This window comes from Numenius arquata, chromosome 8 (assembly GCF_964106895.1).
Source record: "Numenius arquata chromosome 8, bNumArq3.hap1.1, whole genome shotgun sequence".
Classification (NCBI taxonomy): domain Eukaryota; kingdom Metazoa; phylum Chordata; class Aves; order Charadriiformes; family Scolopacidae; genus Numenius; species Numenius arquata.
Window position 1 is genome coordinate 46,395,415 of NC_133583.1, and position 12,989 is coordinate 46,408,403.

Consider the following 12,989-nt stretch of genomic DNA (forward strand, 5'->3'; position numbering starts at 1 on the left):
TTCTAATAGAAGACTCATACGTGGATGCAAACACCTTCAATCTTGTGAATCTTTACTGCAAGTCCACTGCAATCATTAAAAATGTAAATTTTTGCTTTTACCAAATAATTTTACAGCTATAGCCTTCCAATTTATTTTAGGCTGAGAGGTAGTAATGTGTTTAATTTTAATTTTTATTTTTTTAAATCCTCAGACTATTTTTATGGCAGCTTTCTGAATCATACAATGGTTGGAGTTGGAAGGGACCTTAAAGATCATCAAGTTCCAACCCCCCTACCATGGGCAGGGACACCCCCACTAGACCAGGTTGCTCAAAGCCCCATCCAGTCTGGCCTTGAACACTTCCAGGGATGGGGCATCCACAACTTCTCTGGGCAACCCGTTCCAGTGTCTCACCACCCTCACAGTAAAGAATTTCTTCCCAATATCTAATCTAAATCTCCCCTCTTTCAGTTTAAAACTGTTACCCCTCATCCTATCGCTACACTCCCTCATAAAAAGTCCCTCCCCATCTCCACTGTAGGCCCCCTTTAGGTACTGGAAGGCCGCTATATGGTCTCCTCAGAGCCTTCTCTTCTTCAGGCTGAACAACCCCAACTCTCTCAGCCTGTCTTCATAGGGGAGGTGCTCCAGCCCTCTGATCATCTTTGTGGCCCTCCGCTGGACTCGTTCCAACAGGTCTCTGTCCTTCTTGTGCTGAGAACTCCAAAGCTGGACACAATACTCGAGGTCGGGTCTCATGAGAGCAGAGTAGAGGGGCACAATCATCTCCCTTGACCTGAAGTGCTCCAGAGACAAGGACTCAGCCATTCACGAAAAAGGGTTCAAAGAAAAAACAGTTCAAAATCTGAAATTTGATGATGGGCTCTCAGTGGGATGCCCATTGCACCTTGTGCTACAGCAACGGTCCCTGCAGGATGCCATGAGCCTTACTGAAGTAATGATGAGGTAAATTTCCACATGGGTGGAAATAGTCTGAGCTCTCTTTCAGTTGTACTGTGTTGGAACACCTTTTGAATTTAATTGGATATTTTTTTAAAATAAAAGTTAGAAACCATTGTTATAGGAGAATGCTGAAGTTGCAAAAAATTGAGCTTTTCCAAGTAAAAAAATAATGCCAGAATTGACACGAAAAGGCAAGTTTACATTAGTTTCTTCTTGCCTGACAACTGCAAAGCAGTCTTTAATTAAATAATACATTGTTCAAGGTCCAGGACCCCAAATCCTAAGTAAAGAATACTGGAACTGCAATTCAGGGAAAACAGTTTGATTATGTCACTGCCATAGTTCCATTATATAAAATTACTCAGGAATGTAGCAAAGAGTCCACATTGCGGCAACGCTGACTTTCATTTTGTCAGTTGCTGATTATTAAATTCTCTTTGCCAGATTGATATTTTCTTAATATGGTTTTTGTCATACAGTAGCAAAGTTATGAATAATGCCTTATAAGAAGAGGTCTTATATTGAGGACCTTAGAATCTACTAATCTAAATAATGTACATCCGAAAAACTTGTCAAAACCATTAAAAACTAATTGTACTGGTAAATTTCTTAAAAATACTTCTCTGGAATTCTATTTTATTTAAAATTTAAACTTCATCAAATGACACCACTTACTTAAATCTAAGAGCAATAAGTGTTAAAAAAAAAAAAATCAGGCTGGAGTAACAATACAGATTCAGACTACAGCACTTAAGTTTTCAACACAGAAAATAGATATTACGTGACAGCTGTTCCGAGAGACTGTTCTACCTATGCAGTTACTATAGATGCAACAGGATTATTATATAATTATGCATACAAAGAGTAATACCTCATGGGATCAAGAATGGAAAAGAAATTATTCGTGCAAACAATTTGTTAAATTATGGTTCACAAATGAAAATTTTGACAATTTCTGATCCAAAGAGTCTTCTAGAATTTTGAGCTACCCTGAAAAAGTGTATTTATTTCTTTCTTTATTTTAACTACAGCACTACATTTCGCTTTAGCCAAAAAATATACAGGCCACCTTACAAAAGGTAAGCAAAGAATTTAACTGATAACATTTAGTTAATGCCTTGGACACTACTTAGAGCCTCTTTAGCCCAACATTAGTGCTATTGGCCATTGTAAGAATTCTACACAGTCCCAACAACTGAGTCTGCTGAGTAAAAAAGAAAGTAACTGTTTAAAGTATTACCAGTATTCAAGTGTGATAAGTCAAAAAGCACAGTAAGTGCAACAAAGTTCAGCCAGTTACCAGATCTCTGTCCACATCAAACTTTTGTACCACAAAAACCACACCAACCTTCTGTTTGTCCAGTATCTTCATAGCATAATACTGTTCTGTGGCTTTATGTTTCACCATCATAACTCTCCCAAATGATCCTGTTCCAAGGGTTTTTTGCCTCTCAAAATCATCTAGGCCAGCAGTATTCTACATGTACGAGAATATAATGACATTATTTACAATTTAATACCCAAAGACAATTTTAACTGTAAGAACTGAATTCATTTATGAAAGAAAATTGAGTAAAATTGTATTTATCAAAGACAACTATAAGCAGCTATAGCGTTGTTATAATTTCATGCCTGGCAAATTTTAGTAAAAGACCTTACATTGCATTTATTAAAACAGAAAAAGATGTAACTGAATTGTATCACCAATTCTATGATTTGTCCATACAGATGACACATGCTTAGGAAGAAACATTTAGCAGTAAACAGATCATGAATTCAACATGCAAACAAATAACCCTCTCATGCCTCACAAACAAGAATATTAGAACATGCAAAAAACCCCAAGCTCTAGAGACAATTCTACATGAGAATTGTCTGGAGAGCACATCACTAAATAAATTTTCTCAGATATTCATTACCACAGCGTTTCAAATGCTGCTTTAAAAACAACAATGACCCTTCCCAAAACCCCAAACCCCCAAGTTCAACTCTTCAAAGATTTCTCTCTAACAAGCTCCTTAACCTGCCCCCAAGCTCCATGCAGTAGACTTAATGCTCGTAATTCCCCTTAATACCATGGGGGAAATTATTAACAGGGTAAGTTACAGATGTGCCAATATTCTGTGTTATAAAAAGCCAGCTAAAACATGCTGATAGATTTTGAGTCTTGTCATGTTGCTGGTGAACGTAATTCTCAGTAGGAGAAAGCTGGTGTTCAGTATGAGCATTTCATCAGCTCAGATCTGGAGAAGACCCGAGAGTCTTTGCTGATGAACTTCAATGACAAACTGATATTACAAATGGAAAGTCCTTTGAAAATTGTATTAAACTACTTCTGTTCTCTGCACTGGTCGTTACACACTGATAACATTATCCAAAAAAATGCAATAGAGAAAATTATTGAATGCTTAAATGACTGATACCTGAGGGGGGCTTTCCCATTTTCTTAAAAAGTCTTCTTTGGCTTTGGCTAGGAACTCTTTCACTGAAAACACACAAAAACAAGTGCATTTTAATTAATGTAATTCATCATAGATGCGATAGAGGTGTTTTGTTAACAAAATATGCAAACTTCATTACCAACTTATTTCTTCAACTTGTAATATGCTATTTTCACCGCGTATAAAAGCAAGCACCAATGCCTCTAGAACTTCTACAATATCTCCAGGTGATCTCTAAGCTTTCTGGAGTATCTACATCATTCTACACAAATTAATTAAACTACGTCAGCTCTAATAACTCACAATACTGTATACGCAAGCAGGCTTTAAGGTGATGTAAGATGTTCTTAATTTGACTGGGAAAAAAACACAAACACCTGACATTTATAAATAGCCATTCCACAAAGACAGACTTTTTATCTATTTTTGTTAAATAAAAGTTACATTTTCTTTCAACTGATTGAGCGTAATGTCAATCTCATTGCTTTTTCCCCCCATCACCTTTATTTAAAGGCTGTTTGCAAGCTCAAGTACCAAATGGACAGCATAAGCAAGCAAAGACAAAGCACAGGGCTACGACGACACTGCACATTAGGCATGCCCACAGTCAGAGAATGTATTTTTAATATTGATTTTCCATTGAAATTGAAAGACTGTATAATAGCAAAATTCTGGATGACTGTTTAAAATGTGCACCAACATATTTTCTTTAGATTATCTTTCACCTGTTCTATTTTTTGAATACCAATTATCAGCCAGATCAATGCAGATTGCTTAATGCACAGTCATAATTGGGAGGCGTTTCAGATATTGCTGTGGTTTTGAAAGAGTCACAAAATCAAGAAGAAAATATCATACTGTTTTTGCGTTCTCTGAATCATTTCACATAATATAATGTTAATAACAGTGGATTTTCTGCACTGCGATGTTCCGCCACAAGCAATTTCTAAAAATATTCAGCAGTGTGCCAAGATTACTCTGGTCAATATCTAGAAACATATATGTTAGCAACTGTATTTTTACCTTCTGATGGTCATAAAAAATTAGGATTATAAGGGCTTGTAAACAATCATCTGGTGAATCAGAAATTTTTTTGTACTTTTCAGAGAATATTAGCATCTACATAGAGAACTGTTCAAGAATTCTCTTATTAGTTTTCTATTACTGGTACAGTTACAGCAGCAGTAAAAGCAATGGCAGCCCTGGAGAAGGCTGGTCATGAATTTTTTTGTTTTGCTTCCCCCCGCCCCGCAAGTGCGCTATGGGACTCAACTAGCACAAAATACTCAAGGGAGGTTTATGGCTCCCACCATCACTGGCTCATAATGGAGCAGTGTCAGTATAATGGAAATTTCAGAAAACTTGTCAGAAGTTCTGGCAGACCTCAAGGTTAGAAAAGTGTTTAAAGCATGATATCTACTCAGTAATTTTATTTTAAGAGAAACAAGCAATATCAGAGAGAAGGAACATATTTATTACCTTAAACTTATGATTGAGTAAGAAAAACAGTTTATATCAAAGGAACTTTTTTTTAAATTTTAAATTTTTAAATTAAACTCACTGAGTTAAAATGTTTTAGTGGGGTAATCAGTAAAACGTTTGACACATTTATCCCATATGGGGAAAATATTTCCATTGTTTTTAAATTATGGGGGTTATTCATGTAATGACTTTTAATGATCCTAATTCGAGAAAAGGACAGGATTTCCTGTGGCATGAAACAACTTCTCAATGCAAAAAAGGGAAGCTAACAACGTTCAAATTCATGCCTGACAATCCTTCTTCCATTAGGAGAACAGAGATGACTTGATAAAGTGATGACTATTGATAAAGTTTTTTAAACATCAATTTATGTCAAAGTACCATCAACAGTATTTTGTCTTAATGACAAGAAAAACTCCTAGGATGATCATTAAGATTACCAAAAAGCTGAGACTTCAAACTTAAGTGCCTGTAGCTTAGAAATGAATGTTAGCTTTAACACTGCATAGCACAACCAAAACGTGAAATAATTGGTCTCATTTTTTTTCATGTTGTTACAGTACATCTTAACTATCTCCATTGTTCAGATAAATAAATATTTTAAAGTTTCCACACATTTTGCACTGAAATATAACTGTTCAGTATTTATAAAAATATACAATGACATTTACATGTAGTCATCTCTGTCCCTGTTCTACTTATGGAATAAAGAATGTTGTTTATGAAAAAAAATGTGATCCAGCTGGAAATACTCAAAGTGTGGAAGCATGAGAAAAATATCTCATTTCTAGAATATCAATAAGCCACAAGTTGTTCTTCAGCAAAACTTCTACCTTATTCTACTTTACTTTTGCTCTCTTTTCTTGGAAAGCAGCATTGAACACGTATTTTCAAAATACACCTACCTAATGGCACTCATTTATCTTAAAATCACTATCTTTTAAAAACAATGTCATAATCTGTGGTGTTTTGTTAGAATTACATTTCCTTCCTAATGAGAAAGTGAGTCAAATTGTGCTTGGTTCTCATTTTCAGAGGTCACCTGGGCTCCTACACCGCAACACAATTCAGCAGGTGATTTCAAATTGAATTTAGGCAACTGAAGTGCATACACTTTAGTCACTTCTGAAAATAGGACTTAGAATTTGAAACAGGATTTTGAATATTGACCTCGATCACAAAAAAATTAGCTCTTGCTACAGGAGAACACGTTTCATTTCTACTTTTCAAGTGCAGAATCAAAATTTACGCCAACTGGATGGTAGTGGCCATTGGTATTATTGCGATGATGCAAACAAATAGGTTTATTGGATGATGACTTAGAAGTTTTCTGCAAGTGCACATTTTTAGCCACTTTACATTGTTACAATGTGACTCTTGTTTGCTTTTCTAGTCTTTAAGCTGTTCCTAGCATCCGTGACTTTGGGCACTAATGAAGGAATGAGCATACCAAAAGTCTCTATAGGTTCCCCAAGGGTTTGCAGGAACATTCACCCACACAGATGAGATGATGAAGAGAGGAAAGAAAGAAAAGAAAAAAAAAGTTTTATGCATTTCCACAACAAACACATAGAAAACACAAATACATTCCACCCTTTCCCCTCCCCACTCAAGAACGGACCCTGTAATAAACCAGCCCTTTCCCACACAGACAGAATGACTCATGCTAAATCACAGAATGTTTGAGCAAAGAAAAGAGAAAAAAACACAGAGGCAGCTAAATTCAGTACGAAAAAAAGATGATGCACCACAGAAATAAGCACAGCTTACAAAACTTCAGGAGATCAAGTTGGCGTCTTTAATAGTTAATCTATTCCAAGACACACACATCCAAGGAACTGTTGCTAACAAAAGTGTATCTATCTTCATCGCAGTATGCTGGATCACAATAAAACCTGTAATCGGGTGATCTTCCCACTCCTTAGCACTTTGTTCCAAAAGACAGCATGTGTGAATTGCATGGCATGTGGTGGATAGCACAGAAATGGCAAGCAGTCTCAAAAAAAAATTCACAATCAAATTCCAATCCCATTACCCAACAACAGCAACAAAATCCCTTAGAAGTCTAATCGGCGCAGCTGAAGTGACTGTATGCAAACTGGAATGCATACCAGAATCCTGTATGGTCACCATACAAGTGTGATTTAATTTTGTAAGACTGTCAAAAAACCAGAACCCAAGAATGAGGTGTTGATATATAGGTTCCCATAAGCACTGAAGAGCAAGGATCGCTCATATACGGCTGAGCGAAGCAAAGGTGAGGACACAAGGAGAGCATGCAAAGACCAGCAAACAGACCCTACTCAGACTGGTTTCACTGGTACAGCAGAAGCTGGAGCGAAGGAAGCTGAAACTAAAGGAGGAAAAGCTGTTACTCAAGAAAGGAAGGTACTGGAAGGAGAGGGCAAGGTAGGAGCAACAGCACGGGCACAATGAGGGCCACAGCAGTGGTCAAAACAACTGGACGTGCCAGTAAGGGCACCAGCAGGAACTGGAGAGGATGCACAATTAGTCCAGAGATTAGGTAAGCACAAAGACACAGCGCAAACCTAGCCCTCGGTGACGGGCAAGAGCAATGGTTGGGCAGGAGAAGCAAGTTTTACGCAATGCAGACACCCAAAGCATACAGTAAGAATTGTGGGGAGATTCAGAAAAAGGTAGTAAGAAATGGGGTAACAGCCAAGGAGTCACAACTGAAAGACTTCAAGCAGGTTTATAACTTCTCCCTGCTTCAGTTCAAAGCCTGGTCAGAAGAAAGGCTAGAGGTGCACACAGAGCTGGACAAGATAGAAGCTACCCCCTTGTGTATCATTGGTGGCGTCAGACCGGGGCTGCTGTACCCCGACCCAAGGCAGCACAGCGGTGAGCAGGAAAGCCTGCTGGAAGAGATTTTTAAGGGAAGTGGAACACAAGATCCAGAGGTTCCTAGGTAATACTGGCATACAGGGAGGTATGAAAAAAACCAACCAAACAGACAACCCCCAAACACGAAAAAACCCTACCACACACAAACCCCAAAAGACCCTGAGAACCCACCCCCAACCAGCCGGAGATCTGTTATCTGACAGTATATGCACAAAATGCACAATATTTCAATTTGTTCTATCGATTAACTTTTGTATGAAAAGTTATCAAGCTTATAAAAAAATTTTTAACAAATGGTATATATAGAGTACTATAAAAAGTACTCTGGCCTAAAACACAGTTTAAGAGTGAAACAGACTAAAACTCCTGAAAAAAATTAAAATGTTCAGGACGTCTCAGTTGCAGGGGTGCAACGACAGCAGAGGGAAAGGGGTCACAGATGGAGCAGTCTCAAGAGTTACCATGAATTACTTTGCTTTTCTCCCACCTCCCACATGTACTGTATTTATTATTCTCAAGCACATCTCCAGCAAGAGCCAGCAAACCAGAATTTAATTTTTGGGTGGAGGGAAAAAAAAAAAAAAAAAAAAAAAAAAAAGGATTTGGATAGAATTCATGGCAAGAAAGCAAGAACTAAACTGATTAAGACTAAACATTGGGCACCACTACAAACCCCCATCTGCTGTGCTAAATGCCAATCTCTGCTTGGTATTTAAAATGCCCTTTATCAAAACACAATTCAATTTCTGTTCCAAAACTGTAATATAATCACTTAAGGTCTGGAATTAAATGGGCTATTTAATTAAATCTCCAAATTTCATTTAACGGAAAAATAAATATGTATGAAGAGATTCTGGTAAATGTATGTGTATAGTACATTTTTATAAAAACAATATTTACAGCCTTAAACATTATCAAGATGTATACAGATGTCTCAGTGAATCCTGTGGTTATGGTACCACATTTCAGAAGCAAGTGAGAGGCGTATGATTCAAGTTGTAAGTGCCACTCTTACACCATTAACCTGTTGTCTTGAATGTCTTTAAATTTCTCTTTTTATTAGCAGGAAAAAGATCACAAGGCTTACTGCGAGATTTTTCTACGCTGGCAAGTCTTTGAAAATTTCACTGAATTTCACTGAATTTTTTTAGAGTTGGAAGGGACCATATAGATCATCTAGTCCAACTCCCCTGCTGAAGCAGGATTGCTTAGAGAATGCTACTCAGGACTGCATCCAGGCGGGTCTTGAAAATCTCCAAAGAAGGGGACTCCACAACCTCCCTGGGCAGCCTGTTCCAGGGCTCTGTCACCCTCACCGTGAAGAAATTCTTTCTCATATTCGAGTGGAACCTCCTATGTTCCAACTTGTGCCCGTTGCCCCTCGTCCTGTCACTGGGAACCACTGAAAAGAGTCTGGCTCCCTCCTCCTTCAACCCACCCTTGAGATACTTATAGGCATTAATAAGGTCTCCCCTCAGCCTTCTCTTCTCCAGACTAAAGAGTCCCAGCTCTCTTAGCCTTTCTTCATAAGGGAGATGCTCCAATCCCTTAATCATCTTTGTTGCCCTTCACTGGACTCTTTCCAGTAGTTCCCTATCCCTCTTGAATTGGGGAGCCCAGAACTGGATGCAATACTCCAGTTGTGGCCTCACCAGTGCAGAGTAGAGGGGGAGAATGACTTCCCTAAAATAAACACAACTAAGTGTTAATACACTCAAAAGGAAGTAGTGTGAGCACCAGTTAACATTTTAATAGCTGGGAAACTCTTCAAAACACAAACTAAAATGGTATTATTGAAACAGACAGTCAACAAGAACAAAATGCTTTGTTTCTCACAATATGAAAACAGTGTGTGGAGGGGAAAGGCCAATGTGATACAAGCCTGGTAGAGAGCAAGTCAATCTTGTCTTAACCTTGCGGTGAGACACACTTACTGGCTCTCCTGTGACTGACCAGCGAGGATTTTGTCCTGTTTCCGCTCTAAGAGATGCAAAGTCACAAAGGCTGGATTAATAAACTCTGCATCGACTTAATATCTTGTTTATTCCGTTTTTTACCTTGAGAGCAAGGTTTTGATCTTATATTTCTGCTTAAACATTAATTATGTTAAAAACTGGGGATGCAGAGCAAACTAACTTACCCAGCTGCAATGAATAAGAATCTTTAGATAAAAAAAAAACAACCCAAAACATACAGAGCAGTTTTGAAAGAACTCATTTGCTGGAATAAAAAACCTGTAAGTTCTTACTAAATAAAAGATCATGTAAGAATTATTAACTGCATACAAGTTTGCTGTTAAAATGGAAGTGCTATTAATCAGTTTAACTGCATGCTGTAAACACTTCTATGAAATACTGGGAAGGACTGGGAAGAAGCGGAGAAGGGAAAGGCATGGAAAAAACAGAGAAAAAGGGAGAGGAACAGGATAAACAGTAAATTAAGAGTGATTACAGCTGCAGTGCCTAAAGACTAGAAGAGAGCACCAGAACCTGATTTTTGAGGGAGCACATTCAGGAATTTATGCAGCAATTGTAAAATGCAAATTGTTCTCATCCATTACAACTTGAAATTTGGAACACAGTCAAAATCTTATTTTAATCCTGTCCTTGATTTTGAAGTCTTGAGCTAGACAGTATTTTCTCAGACTTATAAAAGCAAATTTACAATAGTTAAGAGCTCTATAAAGAGCGCAAGTTTTCTTTTTTCCTTTTTTCCTTCCTTAATTTTCAGTGCTACAGGCTATAACTTTCAGCTATAAATTAAACAAAGATGAAGTCTTACTTAATTTTCACCTCTTCACTTGGCTGGCTAGACAGCAACAGCCTGCGTAAGAGATGTGACAGATTTAGACAACCAAAACAGGAGCTGGGTTTTTAGCAGTAGATATTCTACTGCACACAACTGCCATAGTCAGACTAGCTTTCCTCTTTCTTCTTCTATTGTTATTAGAGATAATAAAATCAATTTTATTTCCAAATCCAATTTTCAATCTCTCCCCCTTATTCTTTTTCTGAAATTATAAAGTACTGGTCCAAACAGAGGCAGTGAACACCGCTAATGCCAAAAGTACAACATAACAGAGATCATTCCAAGGAGACAGGACCAAACTAAACTAACACTGAGTCACTTAAAATGCGAATCCCTGAAATTTTGGTTAAAAAAAACCCCAAATGTATAATGTAAATCAGTAAATTTATTCAGTCACAAACACAATCAAGTTTTGTACTAGCTGCTCAGAGTTCTACATGCATATATGTCCCAATTCAATCATTTTCCACCAAAAAAAAAAAATGGATGAGATAAAAAAACCTGCTTTCTTAATCTAAAAGAAAACCCAGACCAAATGCTCATCAAAATTTATAAACGAATACACTTCATTAAAAAACAGTGACTCCTCCCTCAAGACACACACAGATAAATGCTACATTTCCCAGTTATACCGAAAGCGCCTCTCTGCCAAAAACTCCAAAACAAATAATCAAAACCTATGAACCAAGCTGGGATTTATTATTAAAATCCTAAATTATTGATTATAGGCAGAACTTCTCAACACAGACAAGCAGAATACCTTATCTAACATACAAGCATGGGACATGACCTAAAGTCTCTTGCAGGTTCCTGGTGGGTGAGAGCTGTTCCTTCCCATGTCCTTCTGGGTGGCACCTCTGTTGCTTGCCCAAGCTTTCCTTCCTAATTAAAGAATTATTAGCAGCCTTTTGCTGATTTGATTTTTTTGTTTTAGTTCTCTAAAATGACCAGTTAGAACTGGCATCCAGTTAGTTCTGCAATATGTTAAAACTAAGCTTTGCCCTAAGGAAAGGGGTCTTTCTCATACCTTCTTCCTGCCCTTGAAGTGTTCACTGAAGGGAATTATTCCAGACTGCCGGAGACGACACATTCGTAAATCTGCTTCCTTTCTTGCAACAATCCACATGCTTTGAGGCTTAAAAATCGGTTTGTCAGGCTGCAGTTCAATGTTCAGTATGGGCTGGTATAAATAAAAAACCACCCCAGTCCTGTTCTTCCACAGTCACTTGTTCCTGCCTCTCTATCAATGACCTTCCTTGAAAGAGCAAAAGCATCCTTATGGCTGGCTGCCAAGCCAGGTCAGGGAATTAGGCCAGATTAAAAAGTAACAGACAGAAGGCAGGGGAGGACAAGGAAAGCTAATTTTAATCCAAAGCAGCTCCCCATTCTTTTCAACACGTAAATGCTCCTCCTGGGGTGAGGGAGGGGATAAGTGGGGTAGAAACAGGCAAATATGTGGGCAGACAGAACTGCTCCTTTTGTGAAGGAATACTGGTTTCTGCTCGTGTAACGTGACCATGAAAGTACAGCATTGGACTATTGAAAAAGCTTCTGAGCAATAATTCTAATTTTAAGTTACTAATCTTCAATTATTCTATTAGATAAGTTAATTCTATTAACTTAAAATTTTAAATTAATACTTCGAAGTTTAATACAATCACATTCAAATGCAGTTCTTAACACTCCCTACATATGAAATTAGTTCACACATAAAAGGTTATGTGAAGAAGTGTTAACATGTAAAATCCTCAACTATCATACAATGATGTGCTTTGTGAACAATTAGGAATTAAGCTTCAGCTGTGCAGTATCACCCTCTATAGTTGGAACTGAACTTTATCCAGCAAGTAATCTAAAATGTTGCAACTACTACAGGACTATCCTGTAAAAGAGTGCCTTCCTGTGTGAAATAACAGGTATTACTTTACAAAGAAAATGGAAAACTATGCAAAAATTGTGAAAATTCAAACACTTCTCTTTCTGCAGTGCATATATTTCCATGGTTACCATGTGAAGGAAAAAAAAAAACCCACCCCATGTTTTAAGAATGAGTTCCAAGAACAAAATTTTCTAGGGGGCTACTATAAAATATCTTGTAAATGTATCACATTTTTGAGTAAAGGTTCTTAACAAGTTCTAGTAGTTAAACACAAATATACAAAATAATCAGATTTTCCTCTTACAGTCAAAACCACACACCGAGCAAAACATTCACGGCATCCGCTGCAGTTTCCCTCTAGTTAAGCTACCCACCCCCCTGCACTGTAAGACACTGGCTAACCGGCCAGCACCAACTTTCCTACCCATATTACTGCCCCACCTTCCCTCTTCGTAAAACTTCAGTGACTAAAGAGGTTAACGCGTTACTGGGCAGCTATCACTGAGAGTACGTTTTGTGGTTAGATTATTAGAAACAGTAAGCAAAAATCTACAGGTAGTTAATTTGAC

At 37.7% G+C, this 12,989-nt stretch overlaps 1 protein-coding gene across 2 annotated transcripts in view; it reads right to left on the minus strand.

Annotated features, from left to right (window-relative positions):
* The window catches only part of PRKACB (protein kinase cAMP-activated catalytic subunit beta), a 38,651-nt gene that overhangs the window by 17,589 nt on the left and 8,073 nt on the right, over nt 1-12,989 (minus strand). Inside the window, exons 1-3 of one of the 2 annotated variants that reach the window (XM_074152365.1) lie at nt 8,403-8,412; nt 3,369-3,430; nt 2,294-2,422 (exon numbers count right to left, since the gene is read on the minus strand). In XM_074152365.1, the coding sequence (XP_074008466.1) occupies nt 2,294-2,422; nt 3,369-3,430; nt 8,403-8,412 (201 nt within the window). Of the gene's footprint in view, nt 1-2,293; nt 2,423-3,368; nt 3,431-8,402; nt 8,413-12,989 lie in introns of those variants that run through there. The other variant, XM_074152364.1, reaches the window with a different exon arrangement.